The 25,738-nt window shown below is 44.2% G+C and overlaps 2 protein-coding genes across 2 annotated transcripts; both read left to right on the top strand.

The window, feature by feature from the left end:
* Positions 1 to 9,217: 9,217 nt before the first annotated feature.
* foxl2l (forkhead box L2-like) lies at positions 9,218 to 10,449 on the top strand. Its single transcript, XM_080469740.1, has one exon. It carries the CDS (start codon positions 9,221 to 9,223, stop codon positions 10,022 to 10,024), a length of 804 nt encoding a protein of 267 aa, XP_080325866.1. The 5' UTR covers positions 9,218 to 9,220; the 3' UTR covers positions 10,025 to 10,449.
* Positions 10,450 to 11,044: 595 nt separating this feature from the next.
* tmem201 (transmembrane protein 201) lies at positions 11,045 to 23,723 on the top strand. The gene is made up of 12 exons (XM_080468472.1): positions 11,045 to 11,240; positions 11,909 to 12,029; positions 12,529 to 12,723; positions 12,798 to 12,974; positions 13,227 to 13,579; positions 13,653 to 13,853; positions 17,325 to 17,500; positions 18,821 to 18,883; positions 18,959 to 19,246; positions 19,422 to 19,547; positions 22,197 to 22,320; positions 22,968 to 23,723. The coding sequence occupies exons 1-11, from the start codon at positions 11,131 to 11,133 to the stop codon at positions 22,292 to 22,294; spliced, it is 1,908 nt and encodes a 635-aa protein (XP_080324598.1). The 5' UTR covers positions 11,045 to 11,130; the 3' UTR covers positions 22,295 to 22,320; positions 22,968 to 23,723.
* Positions 23,724 to 25,738: the final 2,015 nt, after the last annotated feature.

Raw genomic sequence — 25,738 nt, 5'->3', positions numbered from 1 at the left:
ACACACACACACACACACACACACACACACACACACACACACACACACACACACACACACACACACACACTAGCCTTTAGCCTTCAGTCATCAGCATTGTCCGGGGTCACTGGTGCTATCTGGGTTGTGTGTGTGTGTGTGTGTGTGTGTGTGTGTGTGTGTGTGTGTACATGTCTACAGTGATCTAACAGAGAGAGAGAGAGAGAGAGCAGGTCATCTCAGCAAACGTCACATCTCATTTACTCATCCTGTCCTTCTTCTCTCTCATCATCCTCTCACTCTCTCCTCCAACGTCTCACCCATAAACCCTCCCACCTCCAACACTCACCCCCCCCACCTTCACCTCCGCCCCCCCACCACTCGCCCTCCATGCGCGCTGACACACCTGAAGGAGCGCTCACCTTAGTCCGAGTCAGACGACAACCCATCCTGCTTCCAGCTGAAGTGTGAGTGATGGGGGAGACAGAGATGGGGGGGGTTGGGGGGTAAAGGTGTGTGTGTGTGCGGGGGGTTAGAGGTGGGGGGGTAGAGGTGGGGGGTGAGAAGGAGAGCAGATGGAGTGAAGCTGCAGAGGCGAAGGAGGAGAGCGAGCGAAGGCGTGATAGAGAGAGTGAGAGTTTGGCGATGCCCGCACGCCCACCAGCTCACATCTCCAAACTCCGCTGAGCGACGGTCCTCGGCTCCATCAGCTGTCCTCCCAGGGAACTCCGGCTCCCATCATGCACCTGGCGCCGCGGCGTAAACAGCAGCAGCAGCAGCAGCAACAGCAGCGGCGGCGGTCGGTGAGCGGCAGGTCCATGAAACCTCAGGAAGCAGACAGCGAATCAGAGCGCAGTGTGCAGCGAGGCAGAGGAGCCAGAGGAGCACTGATGAAGAGAGGGAGAGAGGGAGGTGAAGGGGTGAGGAGTGGAGGTGTCCTCCTCCTCTCTCTCTCTCTCTCTCTCTCTCTCTCTCTCTCTCTCTTTCTCTTTCTCTGCATCTCTGCTCCCAGCAGCCAATCACAGAGCCCGGACACTGGAGGAATGGAGGAACAGGCTCTGATTGGCTGGGAGGAGCGTCAACCAGAGCATCCATTCAAGATTTTCTTCTCCTTCATCTCTCTCTCTCTCTCTCTCTCTCTCTCTCTCTCTCTCCTCCTCACATCGTCTCCTCTCCTCTGGCTGTTTATGTGTCTGCCAGTGTACATAGTGTACAGCTCACAGGTTCAACGTGAAGCGCCCCCTGGTGACTGTGTGCGGTTATTGCAGGCCCAGCAGTGTTTCCTGGCGCCCTCATCATTAACGTCTATTGTTATGCAGATGACACGCTGATGTATTTATCTATAAAACCAAATATTACTGATCAACTTATCAAACTAGAAGCTTAAAGACATAAATACCTGGATGAGCTGTAATTTTCCGCTTCAGATTAAAAGGGGATTTTTTTTCTTTCCTGAATTGAAAAAAATAAAAATAAAACTCAATTTGACACAACATTTCCCAAACAAGAATCATGGCTCATGCATTCTGACAATATTAACTTTAGACACACAAAATTACTGTATCACTTCTTCGATGCCTCAGTGCGGATGGCTGTAGATCCTCTTCAGCTTGTGTCTGATATCCTCTGAATGAAAAAAAACAACAAACAATCACATGAACCAATCAAAACATTGTGTGAAAGAGTGGAAGGTTTCGCTGCCCCCAGGTGGACAACGCGAGAAGCCACGCACAAGGGTTTTATACCTTCATTTCTAAGGTTTTAGCTGTTTTTATTCTATCTATCTATGAAATTTCCATATTTTCATAAATCTTTGTGTGTTTTGTTACACGAGTATAAAAATCGTGGCCTTATTGATCCTTTGATCCCAAAAATTTGTTGGGTTTTTCTCTTTTCTCTGTAAAAAGCACCGAGAAATGACTGTTGTATTTGGTACTATATAAATAAAGTTGAATTGAATTAAAAAGAATTAAATCATTAATGGGAGTCGGTCTGAAGATCTTCGAGCCTCCACGATGTTGATCACTGAAGGTTAAAATTATTCCAGCAGCAGATTCATTTATCGATTAGTCATGAAACAAGAAGAGTGATTAATGATTTATCATCAATGATCAATGATCAATGATCAATGATCAATGATCAATGATCCTTCATCCTTCATGGATCAAACAGTGACTCCCAGTCATTCGCGCTCATGTTGGTTGATTCGCGTGTGTTTGGAAATGAGCTTGTTTGGCCACAAGGGGGAGCTCTCCGCCTCCTTCAGCGAGACTGGAGCAGGAGCCGTGGGCACACCCGACTCATTACTTCAGTTCTGTAATCTGATTACTGGTCTCACGTCCTCAAAATATAACCATTTCTTTTTAATCTATTTTAAATCTAATATTGCTATAGGAAGAGTATCTGTAATAACCTTGTTATTAGATGTGTGAATATGTTCACTGGTGGTTTGAAGGACTTTGTTTTTCTCACTGAAACTGAAACTCGTTCTAGTTTTCCTAATAAATAGTTTTTTTTTTTTATAGATATAAATACAATACAGCTCTCTGAATTCATGGCAAAACATCATCCTGAAAAATATAATGCATGATAGCAGGGTGTGAATAAAATTGTTATTTCCTATCATTTTTGATTAAATTACCTTTTGTGTTACAATGGAAATTTTTTATTCTTTAATTGAATTGAAAGTTTATTTTATTTTTTTTACCATTTCTTGCCAGTTATCAGGAGTTTTCCTTCCAACTTTCACCAGTCGATTGTTTTTTTCTCTGTAAAAGCGCCTCCGGGTGATTTTCCCATTTATGCACAAGGACAAGCTGCAAACTCCACACACGTTCTTGATCCGGTTATATTAGTGCGAACCGCCACTCCACTGTCACACGACGGCCCCCGCACACACACTCACAACATGTTTTCACGTGTGAGCGTTCATACCGATCGTTCAGGCTTGACAGATCTTCTTATCGGCCTTCGATCGCGGGCCTCGTGCCAACTGGCCGTCAGACGTGAGTCGGTATCTCAGATCAGCTTCTCGGTTCTCAGCTGCTCCGTGGAAAGAAGCGACACTTTGCAACCGATTCACACGAAAAGGACCCGGTGTGGAAAGACGACGGGAAGGTGACATGTCAAGGTTTCATGGTCGAAAGTTTTAAAAAAAAAATATTATTATTGATTTTTGGAAGACAAACGTATTGGAAGAAGAGAAATGTTTTGACCCACTACAACTGTGTTATAGCAATTCAATTCAACTTTATTTATATAGGGCCGAAAGTCACTTTATTCTTCATTCAAACATTACGCAATTAACCACATAGTCGTAAAAATAAACTTGGTTTGAGGAAAAAAAACAGTTGGAAAAGAAAAGAAAATAGAGAAAATAGTGAAATACGGGAACAAAACAAACAAAAAAAGCAAAAGATGGAGTTATTATCACAGAAATATAACACTGATAACACCCATTTGTTTCTATATTATCTTACATGTACCTGTTTTATTTATCCAAGATTTGTTTTCATACGCTTTGTAATAAGGTTTTCTGATTCCTGATATCCAATTAGGTTTGGTCTTTTACAGAGAAAAAAAAACAAGGATTCAAAATGGCTGAGCAGAAGAGACGGTGGAAAAAAACTGAACTGAGGAGGAAGAAACCTGCAGGAGGTTCCGAGGTGGAGACTTGAGGAGGGATTCAAACCCTGGTTCACGTGACGGGAGTTTAGAAGTGTTGGAATAATTCTACGTAAAGTTATCACATTCACTGTACCAGCAGTCTTTTAATGAATTGCGGAAGTACTGTGTGACTTATGTTTCCCCACTGTGATAATAAAAAGAGAGGAGACGCAGAGAGTTTTCAGAGCGGGTTGGAGATTGTAACTGAAACACTCTCTGTCCGTTCTCCTCGCGAGTAAGACCAGAACTTGACTTCGGTGTGTGTTCTTTCTTGCAGATTTAATAAATGTCCAGAGGTTGGACCTGACAAGAAGAAAAAAAAAAGGTCGGCAGGAGTTTTTCCTTCAACTTTAAGTCTATAAACGATCAGATTTGCTGCTTGGCGATCGATCTGCACGTCTCGTGAAGTCCCTCCGGTGATTCTAGAGGTTTCCTGGAGACGTGGCGACTGCAGGACCGGATCAGGCCGACGGGCCGTCACGCGGAACCCTGCCGGGGCGGAGAAGCGGGCCGGCCGGAAAACCCAGGAGGGGAATGGAGCAACTCCTCACCTGGCAGACAGACACACCCGCCGTGGGAATTTCAACACACACCCCTCTGGGGGGTTCAGAAGGTCAACCCGCGCCACACGCCGCGGGCTGCGGCCTCGACTGAACGTCTGCGGGCGCCGGGGGGGTCGGAGGTCACGGCGCGGCTGCATGCGACTTGTTTTTCTGTGAGAGGGAGACGGCAGACTCCCTGTAATCCCGGGATCAGGCCGGTCTGGGTGGAGCGGTGCCTCAAATGACTACTGTCAGCGGAGGAGGCGGCTGCGGTCGGCCGCCATGTGCTTCTGTTTACACAGACGACCCGACACGTACTGTCATTTCCTCTGATCGCCAAAAAGCAGCTTCGCAGCTGCGTCGGCGGGGAGTCCGGTGTCAGACAAAACATTTCAATTGAAATTAGTCACTGTAATTTATTCATGAACGTAAATTCACTCCTTTTAACCTAAAGCAAGGCAGTGAAACGTAGGGATCTCGAGCCGAAACACCAAGAAAATGGTGAAGATTTCAAAGAAAACATCTATTTTTTGAGGAGATTTTGTATTTTGCACCATAAAGTTGAATTACAATTGGTTATATGTTGAGATTGTTGTCATTTTTGCTGGTAATTATTAGTTTTTGGGGAAAATACAGACATTTTCATCATATATACAGTATATATATATATATACTCTGTGCCACAACAAAGAGAAATCTTGTCCTTCCTCCCTTCTGCAGTCAGACTCTTCAACCAAGCCTGCTCCCAGTAGACCACTGCACACTACAACTGGACAATATCACTCCACTCCAACTGGACAAGAAGTGGTGCAATAACTATAATAATCTATAAGAACGTATTTACTATGTAAAATACATCCACCCCCATACTCTGTACATGTCCACACTGTATTTTTGTCTGCTTTTTTTTTAGTTCCTGCTATGTGGGCTTCTTTCTCTGTACTATCCTGCTGTACCACCGCAAATTTCTCCACATGCGAGATAAATAAAGGGATATCTTATCTTATATCTTATCTTAAAGGTTATTATGGCAGTATTTTACTCATCTGGCCCTCTCTAAATAAAACTGGACTCTGTGACCCCTCGTTCAAAATGAGTCTGACACCACTGATGTATATGTTAAACAAAAGAGGCCCAAGGATGGAGCCTTGAGGAACCCCAGAACTGATTTTCATTATAGATTCTCTAATATCATATTGATACAGAACAGAACCTCTCCAGAACCAATGTAATGCAGTGCCAGAGATTCCCATCCATTTCTCAGGTCTGTCAAGCAGAACGTCGGGGTCTAACATCCAGTAACACTAAAACTGAAATGTCTTGTACTTTGAAATTTTTACAACCTGCAGTAAAACCTCAATCATTTGTACTTTGGGATCAAGAAACGAGGACTGAAGTTTCTTCTTCAAGATTATTATTTTTTTTTATCTCTTAGTGATTCTTTACTCACATGATGAAGGTAATTAAAGATTCCAATAGAGAAATGGAGGTTAAAACATCGACTGGAACAGTTTCTGAATTTCATATTCATTAGAGTCCAAACATAAAGACTGAGCTTTGAGATAATATATATTATTTTGTTTCCCATCAGAACAACAGGAATCGTTTAAAAAATGAGTATTTATCCACTATTTCAACATTATTCTGGTATTTTATTTCCAATTTCTGACAAGTGTCTTATTGCTCACCTGAAAACGTACATAAGTAGACGTGTGTAATTGTCGGGACAATGAAAAGTATTTATCTTATCATAAAGTACGACAACATTCATGCCAGTAGGAACTGATCAAGTTTTCACACAATGAAGTTAAGTAATATATTTAAAACTTGTGCTTTAAAGTCGACCAGTGAACAAACTGGGAGTCTAATTAATGCTTTCTCATTAGAATGCATGTGATTGGTTTGTGAGCCGGTGTACTTTTACTTCTGATGGAGTACTTCTACTTTGTTTTGCGATCCCAGATTTTCCTGGCAGGTTACCAGCTGTCAGGAAAGAGAAGAAGAAAAAAACATCGCGTCTTTGACTTGGTACAATCAGGAAACTCCCCGCCGTCATAACGCGAATACCTGGTGTGTGTGTGTGTGTGTGTGTGTGTGTGTGTGTGTGTGTGTTGCAAACCTGTTGAGTTTGAATCCTCGATGTCTGTTAGTGAGACGAGTGACGTCCAGCTGCAGAAACATTCTCACCTTTAAACCGTCACTCCGCCGGTCGCTGGACGTTTTACCGTCCAGGTCGCTGGACGTTTTACCGTTTTACCGTCCAGGTCGCTGGACGTTTTACCGTTTTACCGTCCAGGTCGCTGGACGTTTTACCGTTTTACCGTCCAGGTCGCTGGACGTCTATTGTGACCTTAACAGAGCATCAACACTCCACACCAACATACTCAGTTATTCAGTAAACCTCCGTCCACACGAGCTAAAACTCACTTTCTCCCCCGTCGTTCTTAAAAAGTTTCCCGTCCACACGGCACCCTGAAAACGACTTAAAACAGTGTAGTACACATGCCAGGCTGATAGGTGGCGCTGTAACACTGCCACAGAAAAACACCTTAAAACTGGCATCATGAGCTTTTTCGGCGGGTCGAGAGCTGCAGGTGTTACTGTCTTCAGTACAATAACATTCTTATTATATTATATAATATTAATAATTAGGGATGCCGATATTGGTGATTTGTGAGTGATCGGGGATCGGCAAATCCAGCCAATCTAAAAAAAAAAAAAAAAACTCGGTCCGTAACGTCACCTAATAACCAGAACAATCAGGGACTAGAAGCTCCGGTAGAGCTGCGGAAGCTAGAAGCAGGCGGAGCGGGGCCATAGACCTATAAAACTAGAGTTATATAGAGTGGTTTGTGTGTTTATGTGCAGAATCCTACTTCTAAATTTCTATGTGGTCTGTCTGTCTGATTTTTTTATTGTGTTTGGTGAGTCACAGCGCCCCTAAAGGCCTGGCATGTGTACTACACGCCCTGAAGCCTCGTGTTGAGCTCATAGTGAGGTGTGGACGGACGTTTTTTGGGAGAAGGCCAGGGAGGACAAAGATCGTTTTTTCGTCGTGTGGATGTTCCTCAGTTTACAACAACAACTAAAGAGAAAGAGAAGAATTTTGATTCAATAAGTGAGTTTTACAATAATTTCTAGGTAAACAAAGCTTCTGCCAATAGTGCTTTTAGCTTCAGACATCTTAGTTGCTCCAAAAATAGACTATTGAGTATATTTGCAATAGCAATGTGAGTATCGGATCGGGAAAGTATCGGTATCGGCCGATACTCAATTCTGAAAAATCGGATCGGGGGGGCATTTCACTGTATTTTGCTCGAGAATTTTTTTATTAAAATTGACTTTTGTCAAAATTGTAGTAATTGTCAGTAGCAATTTGTGAAAATATAGACATTTTAATCACATATACTCAACCACCAATAAACAAATCGTCAAAGTTTCAATTTAAGGTCATTATGACTCTATTTTACTCACGATCAATCCCTGAACTAAAATGTGTTTGACGTCTCCGGCCTTCACTTTCCGGTACACAAACCCGTCTCACAGTCTGACAGTGATAACAACTCGCCATTTCTAATCCTTTCCAGAGTGGAACTTGTTTTTCCAGCGGTCGCTCGCCTTTCGAGATCCGTTTCGGGGAGACAGACTGTCTGCCGAGAGCAGGTGATCATTATCTACTGTCCTCAGCGGACAGACAGGCCTGCTGCTGTTCACGCCTGGCTGGATGTGGGTGGTTCGCCGGGCGCTGATACCTGCACGAGCTCGTGCTTCTCTGAGGGCTGGAAAGCCCCGAGCGCCACTGCGAAGCCCGAACATCAGTACAAATAGACGCGTGTTGGAGTCCATATTGTTACTTATGCACTTCATTATAGTCATTCTGCAGAGTTCTGACCGGACATGTTGGAATGTTCCGTGATCTGAGCCAGAGAGAGTGTGTGGATCAGGGGTGTCAGACATTAAGCTCGTGGACCAAAACAAGCCTGCAAGAGGCTCCAATCCGACCAAACCACCAAGAAAATGGTAAAAATGTCAAAGAAAACACTCTTTTTAAAAAAAAAACAGGTTTATTCGGAGGAGCAGACACAATCCCTGAGACCCTGAGGTCGTTGCTCTCAAACTAACATTAGTCTCAAAGACATTCTGCCTGGGCCAGTTTGTAAAAACACCCATAATGCAAGTTTTCTTTGTTGACGTTTCACTGTATTTTGTACCACAAGGTTTTATTTAAATTGGCTTCATGTTGAGATTGTAGTAGTTTCCTTTTTTGTGGAAGTGTAGATATTTTCATTATATTCTGTTCCACAACAAAGAAAACCTTTAAATTCTAATTTTAAAGGTTATTATGGCACTTTATTTTTATTTTTTAATCGTTTCAACCCACTTAACATTGGGCTGCATGTGGCAACTGAACTACAATCAGTATGACTCCCGGTGTAGATGATAAATATAAGAGGCCCAAGGATCGAGCCTTGAGGAACCCCACTAGTGATTTTCATAGGCTTACATTCATAATTACATATTGACACGGACTATTAGCCATCTGATGCAGTGAGAGATTCCCCAGTAGATGAACAATAAGAACCATGTTTCCTCCAGAGTGTCATGACTCCAGATTCTCCTTAGACTTGTTGGGACTAACCAGGTTATCTGTTAATTATATACCATTATATGAAAATGTAATGTAGAGTAGAGGGTGTGTGTGTGTGAGTGTGTGTGTCTCTGCGGTTTGTATTTTTTTTATGGAATCATGTGATCTGTGCTGCTGCGTCTCAAAACTTTTCCAAACTCTCTCATCCAACACATGAAGAAGCTTCTGCTCTTTGACGGAGCCGCTTCACGCAGATTCCTGCTTCTTCCTGGACGCTTTTCCCACCAACGGCGTGAGAAACCCGGCGAGATGAAAGCGGGCCGAGCCATCTGCGCTCCGCACCTGTGGGAGGAGTGCCCAGTGCGCCGTGCGCCGTGCGCCCTGCGCGCACCTGGAGGAGGCGCAGAGCCGCCGCTTCCCCCGCACGACCCGCCACAAAGCCGCGATGGATGAGGAGGAGAAGGCCGAGCAGGGCGCGCAGCTCATGGACATCAGCTCCGACCCGCCTCCTGCAGCGAAGGAGCCCGGAGGAGCCGCCGTGAAGCCGCCGTACTCGTACGTGGCTCTGATCGCCATGGCCATCAAGGACAGCAGGGAGAGGAGGCAGACCCTCAGCGGGATCTACGACTACATCGTCTCCCGGTTCCCGTTTTACGAGCGGAACAAGAAGGGCTGGCAGAACAGCATCCGCCACAACCTGTCCCTCAACGAGTGCTTCGTCAAGATGCCCCGGGAGAGCGGCGGCGAGCGGAAGGGTCACTACTGGACGCTCGACCCCGCGTTCCAGGACATGTTCGAGCAGGGGAACTACCGGCGGAGGAGGCGCGTGAGGAGACCGTGGAAACCCGCGGGCGGCCCGTACCTGGAGTACCCGGACCCGGTGTACCTGCAGCCGTATGTCAGCGGCTCCTGGGGGCTGCACCAGCCGGGGGGGTTCACCGCAGCCCTGACCGGACACCCGGGAGCCCTGACCGGACATCCCCCGGCCCTCAGCGCACAGCCCCACGGCGTTTCCCCCGTGGGACCGGTGGCCTCGTACTGCCGCCCCGCGCCCTTCCACCACCCGCCCTACGCCGCCTACCACCGACACCCGCCGGTGCTGGTGCCCCACAACGGGTGTCCGTACGGCGGGGTGAGCCAGCCGCTGAGCCCGGAGGGAGGAACCGTGTCCCTGGCCTTCAACTACCAACCGGTCACACACACCGAGAGACACCCGGAGGCCCCGGGGAGGCTTCTGTATGAACAGTGAACACACACACACACACACACACACACACACACACACACACACACACACACACACACACACACACACACACACACACAGGAAAAGCATTGTTCACTGTAGCTGTTCAGAAGATATTTCAGAAGTTGTTCTAAGTTGTTTCTGTTCTTTTTTCTAAAACTGTTATGAAGACAAATATTTTCTACCTTCTAATGTTCTTATTAACAAAGACATGATGTTGGTTCATGTTTAGATTTATGTCGAAGCCCTTTTTTATATTGAAATCAACTTACAAACTTTAATTTTTCTACAGTTCTTGTGTTTTTTTTGGCCTCTACATTTGTTATTTATTTTTTATGGTTTTGTCCAATTCATGGCTGCTCTGTTCCACTTAAATGAAAGCACTGAAAGATATTTTTTTTATCATGTTTGTTGTAATAAAATGTTATTTTTGCAACTGGCCTTGTTCTTATTGTTATCATCATAACTAACACTAATATGGATTGAACATTGGTGTAGCTACATATGTTAGATTGAAATACTTCTTAAAGAGAGTCATCTAATTGTTTGGCGCTGTTAAATTAATCTCAGGACACTAAAGAATCAACATAAATTTTATTTTCCAAAGTGAGATATTTTATGGAGCCTCAAACACCAATATCCATTACATACGAGCTACAATTTTTTCTTTTAATAGTATCGTACAATCAACTATGATGATAACCATACATTTATTTAAAAGTATAATATTTATCATGACTTTTAAAGTCATTAAACGCTACAGCTAAACTTTTCCCGGGAAAAGGGCGATGGGACGGGAGGGGCCGCATTCCAACACTGTCATATGAAAAAGTTTACGGGACTATAAGATGATAAATTACTACATAAATGTCAATGACTACCTTTTTCAATAATATAATGAGATATGATATATGAATAATGGCGAAATAAATCAGTTTATTAACATAAAGGTGAGGAGAAAGAAGAAGAAAAAAAGAAGGCGCATATTGGAACGCGGCCGGGTGATGATGCACTTCCGTTCGTTTGATGGGCGTGGCCTGGTAGACCGCTGCACGCCGCGCCGCCGCTGCTCGGGGATTCTCACAGACGGTGGAAAAATCTCTGGGAAAATGGAAACTTTTAACGAGCTGCTGCTCGCTTATCCTCGGCTCGTGTACAGCGGAGTCGGAGCCACTGCGCTCGTGGCCGGCGGGGCGGTGATTTATAAGCTCGCCTCCAGGTGAGAGTTAGCTTGTGGCGTTAGCCCGCTGTTAGCACATGTTAGCGGTTAGCATTGGATGCGCTCAACAAAAGCTGCAACTTTAAAGTCTCGGTGGATCTTTTATTGTCGAGTTTGGTACCTTGGTTCTTTAAGTAGTTGTGCGTGGCATTGCTCGGATTGGTTTTATTGGGTGCTTTTAATGTAACTGCAGCTCAGATGCTACTGGACACCTGCAAACAGCTGAGTGCATTTTATCACACACACACACACACACACACACACACACACACACACACACACACACACACACACACACACACACACACACACACACACACACACACACACAGATTTTATCAGATCCGCCTAAGAAAAAGTATTTATTCTCAACTATGGCTTGTAATCATGTCAAAAAATCACATTTGATTCAAATTTCTCTGCATTTACTTGAATAATTAACTCCCATGTTGTAATTATTTGTATATAGTCTGTTCAGGCACCAATACAACGAATCTGGATGAGCTGCAGCTTCATGCACTGGAGATAAATCAGTGAAAGCTCATAAAAAAAAAAAAGTGTTTTCTTCTGCTGCACACAAGTAATCATGTCAAGATTGAGACTTTAAGCTGATCAGTGGCGAACGTCTGAGATGAAATATCTTTAAACCTTTCTCGTTCTACCTGCAGGAAAAAGCCGACCCATGCCAGCGTGAACTGCTGGTTCTGTAACGAGAACACAGTGGTGCCCTACGGGAACAGGAACTGCTGGGACTGCCCCAACTGTGACCAGTACAACGGCTTCCAGGAGGCGAGTTGTGGAGTCATTTTCTCCCGTTTGTATAAATTGTTCATCCCAGGTCCTGCATGTTTTAGGCCTCTTCCTGCTGCTCTGATTGGGACTGGGATTTGTTTGGAGCCCCCATCACGACGCTGTGGTGAGATTAGGAAGCAGATAAAGAACTGAAACAATCCAGGTTTTATGTTTTGTTGTTGTTTTTTTTAAGTTTTTCTTTTAATCCAGTGATTCCCAACTTGGTGGAGCTTCGTGAAGTCTTCTTGATTTTAAGAGATGAAATTTTTTTCCCTCCAGTTTTCCACCACAAAAGATGCATCGAGCTTTGATTTTGTTTTTTGCTTCTATGAAGCCTTATTCTACGCACCTCTCCTGGTACATTCTTTGTTTATTTTTGACGAATTCATCTTTCTTTTCAGCCTGGCGCACTGCCATTTGTTTTATCCAGAATGAGTATTTGATGAATTTGAATCCCTCAATAAAACTGGTTTAATTGATTCCTTTTCCTTTTCAGAATGGAGATTACAACAAACCCATCCCAGCCCAGTACATGGAAGACCTGAACCACGGAGTGTCTGGACACCTTCCCTCGTCTCAGACTCCAAAAGTTCTACAATACGTCAACTGTCAGATGCTGCTCTGCAAGAAGTGCAACAACAACCAGTCGTTAAAGATCAAGCAGCTGGCGTCGTACACCCCCAGGGAGGACGTGAGTCTGGGTCCTGGCTCGCCGTATCGGCGCGTGTCGCCACGACGCTAAATGTTTGTTTGTTTGTGTTGAAGGAGAGCTACGACGAGGAGATCGACGTGTACAAGCATCACCTGGAGCAGACCTACAAGTTGTGCCGGCCGTGTCAGACGGCCGTGGAGTATTACATCAAATACCAAAACCGCCAGCTTCGCACCGTGCTGCTCGACCACCAGCTGCGACGCTCACGGGATTCTAGCGCGGCGGCGAAGGTCGGTGCAAAGTGCAACGCCGCAGTGGTTCCTTAGCATTCCGCCGCCTGAATCGGCAATATTTTAAGATTTTCTTTTAGTTTCTCATCAGACGTCTCATCCTCAGGATCCATCTGTGGTCCTTCCTCTTGTTTTCTGTGTGTTTTATTGTTAACTTGCAGTGAGTTAATCTCCTGCTGTCGTCATTTCTGTTTTAGTGATGTTGTGTTGTACACCAGTGTTTGTGGTGACGATTCCTCGTGTCGCCTGCAGAGCTCCCACCCGGCGTCCTCCCCGCTGAGCGTCGTCCTGCTGCGGCTCCTCGCTTTCCTCATCTGTGCTTTCCTCGTCGCCATGTTGTGTCTTGACTTTCCGGAGCAGCCGGCGGCGCCTGGCGGCCCTCAGACGCTGAGTGGGGGGGTTGTTCCCCCGAAGCCCCAGAATGAATCCACCGGCGGCGGCGGCGGCTTCCTGCCCGTGTGGCAGGATCTGCTGCAGCTGCTCCCCGACGCAGCCAAAGACTACAGCCGGCTGGCGTGGCGGCACGGCCGCGACCACCAGCTGGCCGTCGTCTCCGTCGGCCTACTGACTTGTCTCACGGCCATCTTCCTGGCCGGGGCCGCCAGGTAAACATCCGCCCTGTCCTCGATTCAAAGGTTCCATCTTTTCCTCGTCTCATTCGAACGGCTTCTCTTCCAGGCTGCGGCGGATCGACGCCGTCTCCTCCGTCCTCTGGTTCCTGGTCCTGTGCCTCCACCTGGCCGACGGCGTCCTGCCTACCGGAACGAACGGGCTGGACACGGCGAAGCTGGTCGCCGCCTGCCTCTGCTGCGCGGTCGGCTGTGCCGCCGCCGCCGCGACTCGCAAGCCCACCAGTCAGCGGAGAATCAGATATCAAAGGTCAGAGTCTGAGCGGTAAAGTTTCACGCTGTGTCTGAGAGGAGCGATGGTACAGAGCCGTGTTCATCACCACCGCACGCTTCAACCAGACGACCGCTTTCATTTTCACTCTTTTTCTGGAGCTTCAGAATCTCCTGATCACATGATCAGAGGGATCAGATCTGTGACGACTTGTTTAATCGACGGGAAAGTTCCCAAACTTAGGCCTGGATTCTTTTTTCCAGGTCACGGTTAAAGCCCCGATTCCGCGACGTCTCAAGTGAAAACGCATCGTGTTTTTTTGTGTGTGTTTTCCTCCCGCGTTTGCACGATGTTGGTTTCCATGGAAACGGCAGGAATGCTGAAAACGCTGCAGTTAGCATGTAGAAGCGGAGCGGTTTCAGAACATTGCGTTTTAACCCGTTTCCATGGTGATGGAACATTTCTAAAGGAGTTTGAATCCGTTTCCATGGAGACTGAGTCTGAGTGATTTCTAAAAGTTGCGTTTTCAGTGCCTCTGAGCCTCGCTGTCGTGGAACCAGACGCCCAAAACACTACTGAAGTTTTCCGTTTTCACTTGAAAGCGTTGTCGTGTGAACGAGGCCTTGAGAATGTAATGAACTACTGAACGGTTTACTTTAGTACGTTACACCGATAACGTCTTTGAACAATCGTCAACACAAACGAGTTTTTAGCTCCGCTAATCGTACCGAATCTTTATTTGTGGAAAAGTAGCATCGTTGATATCGCGTTTAACTGGATGACTTTAATTCACCAGACGTGTGACTGACGAGACCTTTTAACAATCAAAACAAGCGTCGCATTTCAAACCTTCATGACTTTTAACGTTGGAATTGCGAACTCTCCTCCTCTCTCCTGTCTCTTTGTGCGTTAATGTTCCAAACTGCACTGATGAATTAAACTGAAGACGAAGCACGAACCTGTAAACCCGTCAGGACTCTGGCAGGGTTCCGGCGTCAGGCTGGTCAAAACGAGCTGCAAGTTTTTTTTTTTTACATTTGTTACTGGACTTTGTATTGATGAGAAAACTAACCCATGACTTCTTGATAAACGATGGTGATCACACCGTCTCCGAGTTTAACCTCACTGGAGGATCGGCTTCTCTGGCTTCTCCCGCGTTGACGGGAGGTTTTCTGTGTGTTGATCCTCGGCAGTAGTTTCTTTATTTGTTGAGCTGTAATGCAAGTCGACATTTTAATGGCTGCGCTATAAGAGACGTTGTGTCGCGGTCCAGGACGGGTCCCGTGGCGTTGAGGCCGTGGCGGTCCGGCGTCCGTCTGGGCCGCATGGACGCGGCGCCTCAGTGTTGAGCTTGTGTGCTAAATGTAAACGTACAGAATGATAAGTGATCACTACCTGCAGCTCACGTTTAATCGTTAATTACCCTGTAATCTCATTAATCTACTGTAAATGTGCGACGCGCCGGTTCGCCGGGCCCCGTTCACGCCACCGCCACGCTCCAGGTGAAAACGCATCGGAGAGGTTTTGCGTTTACACGGCAGAGTTTTGAAAACAACGTCCATACTGAGCATGTGCAGAAGAACTGTGTGCTACGGCCGTGATGCGCCGTTGTGGGGGGGGGGGGGGGGGGGGTCATGTGACGGCTGTTTGAAAAGCCGAAGCGTTTTGTTACCGTGGGTTTATATCATGTATCGTGCTGAACTTTAAACTTGTTAAAGCTTTAAATGCTGTGAATTTTAAAACGTCGAAGGAAAAATACGTTTTTTTTGTGGATGAAGTGTTTTTTTTAGTGTCGAAACATAAAAGACACAGATTATTTTTTATTATTTTAAATCTGTAACTCGTGGTTTAGGATGCAGTTTTTACATTTATAGATCTTGAGCACATTTAGAAAGTAACAAAGGTATTTTAATCACGGTATTTTTTCGGTGTTTGAAGTATTATATCCTCACGTGCGATTTTATAATTTTTTTTTTTAAAGCTAAAATGAAACTTCCTCTAAAAGCTGAATCCTCCCTAAAGGAAAACCCTTTGAATGCCGTGACAAATAAACGCTGGTTACGTCTCATTTTATAGGAAGAAAAGAATGTAAATGGTGAGAACATTAAAATCAAAGAAGATGCGGCTTTTATCTGTTCCAGGTTAACTAAAGTCTGAGTGTGAATTCAGCTGATGAAGGTTTTATGGTTTGCATGTTTCTTATTCTCTCACATTTGTTATTTATATATATATAAAGATATTTAAGTCTTGCTGTTGCTCCCTGATAAGCTGTTCACTATGGTACATTGACTGAATATGAACTCCTGCCGCTGACTGACTGTTTTGTAACCACGACGATGTAACCGTGGTGTTTGTTGATGTTTGTGTTGCCGTGGATGCCCAGTGTGGAGCGGACGTGTGAAATGTCGGAGGAGTGTTCGGAGCGGAACGCTGAGGCGCCGCTGACACGACAACAGTTCCAGTGAGAACGTCGCATTTTTGTTTCACAAAAGTTTCACGTTTAAATTTTTTATCTATTTTGTTTTAAATGACGTAGCCGCCGTGTGCACGTGCACCAGCAGCGTTTCAGGAAAGTAAGCGGTTAATTTATTTATTTTTTATCTCCTATTTTTTATCTTATTTTTATATTCAACCAGTCCGTTCCAGCCGCGACCACAGGGTGGCAGTAATGAGCCGCCTGTGGCTGTAACAGCCAATAGTTGGCCTTGTTTTTTCGCCGTTAACCGTTTCAGCAGGATGGCGGAGGCGAAAGGGAGAACAGAGAAACGTCAGTAGAGGAAAAGTAATCATCCAACGTGTGGGAGCTCTTCACAATAAATAGACGTGCGACTTGCAAACTGAGGTGAGGTTGAAACAGCCGTTTGTGTTTGTTTAACTATTTGTGTCCAGTTATGGCTCATTGAGCTTTATTTAAAGTCCCAAGTGTCTCAAAACTCAACAGAAGTTTAGCGTTTTCACTTAAACGTTGTCGTGTGAACGGACCCGTGAGGTTTAGAGTTCAATCCTCTCCGATGTGTTGCTGTGTGTGTTTTTGTGTATCAGACTCGCCGTCTCACATTGTACTTAAAATGCAATAAACAGCCCGTGAAAGGAAAAGCTTTTTTTTTTTTTTTTTTTCCTTGTTTGTGTCCTTTTGAATGTGTCTGTCCACTTTCCTGCTGCTCAGCGCGCGTGTGTGTGCGTGTGTGTGTGTGTGTGTGTGTGTGTGTGTGTGTGTGTGTGTGTGTGTGTGTGTGTGTGTGTGTGTGTGTGTGTGTGTGTGTGTGTGTGTGTGTGTGTGTGTGTGTGTGTGTGTGTGTGTGTGTGTGTGTGTGTGTGTGTGTGTGTGTGTGTGTGTGTGTGTGTGTGTGTGTGTGTGTGTGTGTGTGTGTGTGTGTGTGTGTGTGTGTGTGTGTGTGTGTGTGTGTGTGTGTGTGTGTGTGTGTTACACTACATCGACACGAGGAGCTTCTCGGTCACTGTCGGTTCCGTTTCCAGGTCGTAGACCATCGCCTTGCCTTTGTGTTGCAGATACCTGGCCACCGGCTCCGCGGCCGCCGTTTTCGTCCCCACGCCGCCGCCCAACCTGGCCAAGCTCCTCCAGCAGCAGCAGAACCACTGGGAGCACAAGGCCTCGCCGTCCGTGCTGTCCCGACGCTTCAGCAGCGTCCTCAGCTTCGGCAGGACGCCGGCGCTCTCCAGGACAGGTAACGCACACAAGTTATGGCGCGTTCCCACGAGTACCGACTCGCCTCAGTTTGGTTTGTTCTCCATCGCGATGTAGTCCCACCACGGCGTGGGCGGAGTCATCTGAGCTTTTCCCCCGTCACACAAGTAATCACCCCTATGTGATGCGTAGCGAGCGTGCATTAAATATCAGCTCAAATAATAAATGGTATATATTTTTATATATTGATAATCTTACAAAATGTGGATCGTTGTGATCGTGCTTCCCTGTCCGGTGTTTCGGTTTCACTGGTGCCCCTGTTAACTAGTGACTTCCGCCACCAGCCGATGTTAAAATAAGACAAACCGTACGATACTTTAACTTCATCCCAGGTCCTGCATGTTTAATGGGAATGCAGTTATGCATATTTTTTTGGTGTGGTTTTTTTTTTTTTTTTTTTTTTTTTTTGACATCTGCTCGAGGAAGCTGTTCACCAGTTAACAGGGAAACCAGTTAATCTGAAACACCGGTGGTGTCCGTGGATACTCAAATGGATTGGCCGGCCATCTAAACATCTTATTTGGACCTCAGTTGAAACTTGCCTGAAAATCTGGAGTTTGAAAAAGTGGCTGAGTTTTATTTAATTTTTTTCATTTGGTCAAACCACAATCGCCCACAAGGGGGCGTACCCCTAAAAACAGGATGTTTGATGGGTCTCCTGTGTTGTTGTGAACAATTGAAGATGATATCAGAAACCCACCTGTTACATTTAGCGGTCAGTTTGCCAGTGAAACGCAAAAACCCTTCTGAAAAAACCCCAATGCATTTTAATTTGAAAAGTCGTGCGAACGAGTCCTTTAAGAAAATCCTGGGAGCTTCCAGGAAGCAGTACTCTGAGAATGACGTGCTCTGATGGGTGATGTGTGACAAACAGCGAATTAAGATAAGAAGTCTGGTTGTTAAAATGATTTAAAATTTTATTCTAGAAGACGGTACAACTCATTTGTTTTTAATATTTTAATTATTAATACAATCCTGAAGGTTTCTGCTTCTCATCTAATGATCCTGACGAATATTTTTCAAACGGGAGGAACATCTGGTGAAATGTGCCGGATGGTCCAAGGACAGATGTTTTTTTTTACATCTATTATAGATTGAAATGATGTTGATATTCTGCTAAGCGGCGGTTTTCTGTCGGGTTCTTAGCGTGGTATTAGCAGGAACAAGGGACCCTAAAGGGTCACCAGTTAACTGGGGAACCACTTGATCTGAAACACCAGAAAGCACTGGATCCTACTAGAATCGAGAATCTTTGATTTTGAGTCACTGAACTGAAGAAGGTTCCATTATTTCTTTTCAGATTCTGGTTATTTGTTCAGTGGAACCAGACCGGCGTCGCTGTACAAAGACTCTGGATCTTCAGGTATCGACGCTCCTGATTCTCTGATCTCGGTCCGAACTCGCCCCAACAATTCACCGGACTTTCTCTCACTCGCAGACTACCTGTCGCTGAAGTCCGGCAGCCGCCCGTCCTCGCCGAGCGCCTCGCCGCCCTCCCTGGTGACCGGCTCGGTGGCGTCCAGCTCCGGTTCCGACCGCCGACGCCCCCTCATCTGCCCGGCTCGGTTCCACCTCGGCGGACAGAAGCTGAGACTGTTCTCCACGGAGTCGAGTCCGCTGTGCGCCTCCAGGCCGCTGTCGCCAATGCACTTCCACGCCGAGCCGTCCTCGTCCGTGTACGGCGGCAGCGTGTCGCCTGACACGTCGGCGTTCCACTACCACGATGGCAAGTCCCCCCCCCCCCTTGTCTTAGAATGAACTGACAGCCGTGTAATTCTTCATGCCGCCACTAGATGGCGATGTAACTCCTTTTGAAGCTGCTGCTGCTCACAGTGAAGCTGCAGAGACAGAAAAACCTTTTGGCTTCATGATTTTTTTTGTTTTCCCTCTTTGCTGCGCAGGTCTGAGTTATTTGGGCGACGGCAGCGTGTTGGGAGAGACGGAGAAGCAAACCAACTCCTCAGACTCGTCGGCAGGTCTGGTCGGCACGACGACGCCCGGTCTGGAGGGCGCCGCTCCTTCTAAAGGTGAGTCTGGTGACGGTGCAGGTTCAGGACACCGACATCAGGCGACGCGTACGGCGAAATACGACCAGTCAAATAGAATAAATGACTTTATTAATCCCAGAGGGGGAATTCAAGTATTCTACTCATAGTTAATAATAATAACATCTATCATAGTTTATTCATAATTTCTATTCTAGTGTCATAATAACTGTTTGTGTTGTGATGCGGAGGATACTTCATTAAAACATTTGTTTCACAAAACCAAATGATTAATCACAATTTTAGCATGAAGGAAATTTTTAGGTCACTTTTTTTTATCAATCTCAATCCTCTGACCGGATCGTCCCGTTTGCAGTCGGCCTGCTGGGCCGGTATACATGCTCAAGGTGTGACCCGTGTGGATCAATCCCAGAATGCTTTGCACCGGCACGGTTTTGCAGTTTGTGACCATGTGCACAGAATCCTACCGACTTTCCGTCTCGTCCAGTTTTTCCAACTAGTCTGAATTCTCTCAATGTGAGTAAAAAGACTTGGTTCCGGCCAGTTTTCATTTAAATGAGCGAGAATTCTGGTCCAACGTGAGGAAAACCTGCAGCTTCTGACAAAGTTTTAATGAAAAGTTTTCTTACAGTATTTGTGTCATGAGAGAACAAATGTTGAGTGTCAGTACCTCACGAGGTCGCAATGTTGTTCAAATAACATCTGTAGAAAGAAATAAGTGAAAGCGTGTATTGGCCTAAGTACTCGGTATCGGTGAGTACTCAAATGCAAGTACTTGTACATTTTGGAAAGACGAGGTATCAGTACGTCGTTATTTATTACATATTTTTACATAATGCAGCGCGACACACCACCTATGATCTGACTTGTGATTTCAACCGGATGGTGCAAAAGTAATGGGATTACCTTTTGGTGGGCGTAGAGCTGGGCGATATGGCCCCAAAATAAAATGTCCCGATTTTCTCACAAACAGTTTGATTTATAATTTTTTTCAGTTTTTTTCCTACTTTTAAAAAAAAACTAAAAGTATTAGAGAGTTTTGATTTTATTTAATCAAAATGAATAAATTTGTATAATAAAATGTAATATTAATTCTGTCTCAAAGCTTCATGGCGACTCTCAGAAGCATAGAAACTATGTTGAAGCTAAACAAACTAAATGTTCCTTATTGAATCATAAATACTGGAATTCGCTTCACAAAAACTCGAGTCACCTGATTGTTTGACATGAAACTTCGCTGCAGCGTCTTACTGCAAACTGACGGAATCCACGTGTTGCTTCAGCCATAAAGAATCATTAACGTCTGTGGCGAGCATCTCCCGCCTCCATACAGCCCGTATTTAATCTGAACAAGTGTGTGTGTGTGATCTGTCCCAGCAGGGGGCGCTGTGGCAGCACAAACACCAGCAGGTTTACTTTAACTGTTAGAAAATGAACTTTAACATTTTGAATGAAACAAATGAGAAGCTCCAGTTGAGATTAAAGTGACATCTGATAGTTTTATTTGGATTAATACACCTGCAGCACAACAACTGACTGTTCTGTGTTTTTCTTTTTTTTTTTTTTAAGCAATTTATTCTCCTTTAGTCCTTTTTATATATTTCTACTGTGGCACGTATTATTCATGTGGCACAAGCAGGCGACACTCAGTTTTATTGTTTTTAACAGACTATTCTGATTCTTTAAAAAAGAGTAAAATCTTGACGAAATCCAATGATTTTGGGGAAACGGAGGGAAAAAAGCCGTCACTCGTTTATTGATTCACTCAAACGTCCAAAACCAATCTATTATATTGCACTATTTATTTTTATTGTTGCACTATTTTTATTATTATTTTAATATCACACTGTTTTGATTAGTTATATTTGTTCATTTGCAGTGTGAGAGCAGCTCTACAGATTCGTTGTACATTTTCTCATAATAAAAACTTTGTATTTCTATCCTACGGACTAAAATAAAGTTTATCTATGTGACGAGTTCTACGTCTCCCAGAACTCAAACGGTGGAGAATCTAGGAATTTATTATTTATTGGAGATGCAACGACTCACTGAGCTCACCAAATAGTATCTCCACTAAACTGTATGTATGTTTATATATGTTTCTATGTTTGTATATGTGTATGTATTTATGTGTGTATATATGCATGTATATATGTTTGTATGTATATATGTGTGTGTGCATATATGTGTGTGTATGTATATATGTATATACACACACGTGTGTGTGTATATGTGTATACATACATATTACACGTGTGTGTATGTATGTATATATATGTGTGTGTATGTATATGTATGTATGTATATTATATGTGTGTGTATATATGTATGTATGTATATTATGTGTGTGTATATATATATGTGTGTATGTATATGTATGTATGTATGTATATTATATGTGTGTGTGTGTGTATATATGTATATTGTGTGTGTGTGTGTGTGTATATATGTATGCATATATACACACAACATATCTGAAAAGGGGCCTAAGCTTCTTTCCTTCAATCACCTCTACACCTCAACAAAGAGTATTTCTATACTCCAGCGTTTATTTCTGTTTATATTTAGACAAAAATATATATATAAATTAACAAGAAAAATAGTAAATAAATAATAAATAGTTGTGTAAATGTGAAACTCCTGAGATCTTGACGTGTTTTCATCCTCCAGGTTTGGCGACGCGTCTCTTCTGGCCGGGGCTCCTCCTCCTCAGCCTCACGACCAACTTGGTCTTCAGCGGATTCTACTTGTACCAGAAGTGGACATGAAGCCTCGACGGGGTTCCGTGTTCAAAGTGAGTCTGGGTTCCAACGGGGGGGTGGGGGGGTCGGAACGTGGACAAACCAGAAGCTTCAGTAAAGAAAGGAACACTTCCTGTAGAGGGTCACACCGAGGTTTACCATTGACTCGGCCTCGGTCGCTTTCCATTACGATGTAGTTCCACCGTGGCGTGGGCGGAGTCATCGGAGCACAAGTATCCCCCCCGATATGATGTGGAGGAAACGTGCATCAGATATCAGCTCAAATAATAAATTAAATAGTATATACTTTTATGTGTTTCTAAATATTACAAAATGTGGATTGTCATGATCGTGCTTCACTTTCTGGTGTTTCGGTTTAACTGGTGTCCCTGTTAACTGGTGACTTCTGCTACCAGCTGACGTTAAAATAAGACAAACGCTACAATGCTTTAAAAGTTAATGGAAATGTCGTTAAGTGAGGGATTTTTGGTCGGGTTTTTTAAAATCTGCTGTGAAGAAAAGAGACGCTGGAGGAAGCCGGTCACCAGTTAACAGGGAAACCAGTTAATCCAAAACACCGCGGCTCTGAGACGGTGGGAAAGCGCCAAACGAATCCCTGAGGAAAGAGTCTGACTCGCTGATTTAAACAACCGTATCACTGGTTTCTCGCTGGTTGTTGACTCTCCTCTCTCCCTGGCAGACTACCTCGCCGCTCCGGTCCGCCGCCGCCGCTTCAGGTTCAGACGTCGCCTTGATTCAACGCAGACGGACGTGAACTAAAACACGAGTTGATCTCGGCGCCAAACTGGCGTCCCGATGTTGGTTCTTTTTAATGTACACACATTTGATGTTTAAAAACAAAAATGGTCTAATGAGCTGGAAATGGGGCAAAAGATGTTTGTTATTTAAAGTTGTTGTTTTTTCCCATGAGGCACAAATAAAAAAAGATCATTCTATTTATATTAAAAAAAAAAAAAAGTTTGAATTCTATTAATTAAGGCAGAAATGGTTCTTTCTGATTTCGTTCTGATTATTTAAGGATTCACTCATAAAGTTGGGACTTTCTCTGTAACGGCAACAGTTTGGAAATCATTTGGGGTTTTTAGGAGGGGGCGGAGCTTAATGTGACCGGATGCCACAGAAGCGTCATTTGCCATCGACTTGTGTTTACAGTTAAAGATGATGGATGCTGTTTGACGCTTTTGGCTTGTTTGCATTTACAAACACTATCATGTGGAAGAGTTGTGCTTCTGGTTACACTGCCCCCTAGAGGTCCGGCGAGCTCATAGCAGCGTTTAACCTGGTTTTTAATGCAGGCTTGTGGAATGAATGTTTTTAGTTTTTTTTTAAAGCGATCCAGTGTGAACAATGTTTTTTTTTTCTAAGCATAGAGGTGGGGAAATGTCCATTTTTGTAAATACTCTGCTGTGTGTGAGCGTGGCCTTTGGCTCGGTTTAAAAAAAAAAAAAGAATGAAAAGATTCATCTTCAGGGGCGGGCACTTCTCGTCCTCGAAGGCCGTTTCAATGTGAACTAACTCCGACCGTGATGATCGATTCAGACGCGTTGGAGCAGAGGAAACATTGAGAACTTGGTTGTTTGATGCAAAAATCCAACTCGAGTGTCGATTGAATAAATGAATGAAATGTGGAGTTCTGAATCCAGACGGTGGGCTGCGCTTCTCTCCACGGAATGTAAAACCTGGATGGTGATGAAGGGCAGGGAACCGGAGGTCCGGCCCATCGTCACTCTCGGCTGTGATGAAGTCAAAAGGTTGAAACGTGCAGGAATGCAGCCGTTTGAAAACCTCCATTGCTTGATGTTGTCATGAATTTGCGTTGTGCAAGAATATATTTGTTGAAATGTCTGTAAAAGGGTTTAATATAGAAGTCTGAGGTTCTGACGGGAGTCCAGACGAACCATCTCATCCCGGCTCTGCCAGCTCTATGACCAAGAGGTTTTTGAGATTCTCCACCAGATCAAATGAGTTTGAAGCTGCAAAACGTCGTCATGATCCGACGTGAAGAAAAACAAAAAATGCAGTCATCACATTTAATACTACAATTCAGATATTCTATGTTTTAGTTTTTGTTTCTTCTGCAGCTCGTTTTAGGAAACTTTATTGTTGCTTCATCCGTTTTATGCATCTTGACTGTTTGAGCTGTTTCACTCTGGAGCTGCTGTTTCCTCCGCTCAGTTTGAGCTTCTATTTTTTTTACTTTATTCTTTTTCTTTTTTCTTTCCATTTTTTTCTTCATTTTTTCCTTTTTCCCTTTTTTCCTGCTTTTTTCATTTTTTAATTTTTTTCCATTTTTTTTCTTTTTCTTTTTTTTCTCCAATTTTTCCTTTTATTTTTCTTCCCCCCCTTTCCGCCGTGGTTAGAATTTTTTTTTTAACAATATTAACAATTTTATTTTTTTGACTGATTTTGTCATTTTACCTGTTTATTTTTTCCTCCTGTAGTTTTAGCTCTTTTAGCCGTTCTTGGTCATTCCGACTGTTTTTCCTGTTTTGCCTCCTTCAGCTGTTTTTTTTCCTCAGAAGACTCGATCGTGTTGGAAAAGCTGCGTTTTGCACATGAAAGGGCTGAAGAGCTGCGGACTCCTGATCTGAAGAACAATCATACGATTATTTTCTCCTCGGTGGACAAAATCCTGAGAATCTCTGAATATTGGACGAGTTCTCGCCAACATCTCTGGAAACACAAAGGTCTTTTTCACTGTTTGAAGAAATTGATATAAAACACAAGTGATGAAGGAGTTGAACTTTGCCGCTGAAGGAAAATTACGTGGTCTTTTTATTAAATCAATTCACTGAAACAATGAAAAACTCTTCGACCGTTAATGTCCCGAATGTATTTCTACATTTGTGCTTAAAGTGTCTGTGAGGTTGATTGTTTATTTCCTGGAGTTAATGTCGAGTTTATTTCTCTGTGTTAGAAGTTTGAAGGGTCTTGTTGTTCTTCCCCTGTTTGGTCTCTGACACTGACTTTATTTATTTTTATAATAAACAATTTACAAAAACAAAATGTCTTCTGACTTCATCCTGTAAAATATGAAGCATGAAAATCACAAAACTCTGCTGTCGCTTTCATATTCGTACAAAACAAATAAGGATGTATGACTTTATTTTCTGCATTGAAATGATGAATTCAGACTTCTTTCTTACTGCTTGTTTTTAGTTTAATTTACTAGTACTCATATCATTTCCTCACCTGCTAAATTCCAGTTCTTCCATGATGAAGGTCTTGATGCTCCGGACTGGCCTGCCGGTTCCCCAGACCTCAACCCAACTGTCTGGTTCCATCCACCAACCACACGTGGACCACAGACGGTCCAGGAGTTGACTGATGCTTTGATCCAAGTCTGGGAGAACGTCCCTCAGGAGAACGTCCCTCAGAAGGACATCCCTCAGGAGAACGTCCCTCAGGAGAACGTCCCTCAGGAGGCCATCCCTCAGGAGAACGTCCCTC

The sequence above is a fragment of the Lipophrys pholis genome, assembly GCF_963383615.2.
Source record: "Lipophrys pholis genome assembly, chromosome: 8".
Taxonomy (NCBI): Eukaryota; Metazoa; Chordata; class Actinopteri; order Blenniiformes; family Blenniidae; genus Lipophrys; species Lipophrys pholis.
This window is presented reverse-complemented; position numbering and strand designations above follow the sequence as displayed.

Excerpts from the sequence above, each read along its gene's own strand:
- tmem201 (XM_080468472.1), top strand. The coding sequence starts at position 11,131 with ATGGAAACTTTTAACGAGCTGCTGCTCGCTTATCCTCGGCTCGTGTAC. Across the intron at positions 12,975-13,226 it reads ATTCTAGCGCGGCGGCGAAG|AGCTCCCACCCGGCGTCCTC; the intron begins GTCGGTGCAAAG and ends TGTCGCCTGCAG. Across the intron at positions 19,548-22,196 it reads GGGCGCCGCTCCTTCTAAAG|GTTTGGCGACGCGTCTCTTC; the intron begins GTGAGTCTGGTG and ends TTCATCCTCCAG.
- foxl2l (XM_080469740.1), top strand. The coding sequence starts at position 9,221 with ATGGATGAGGAGGAGAAGGCCGAGCAGGGCGCGCAGCTCATGGACATC.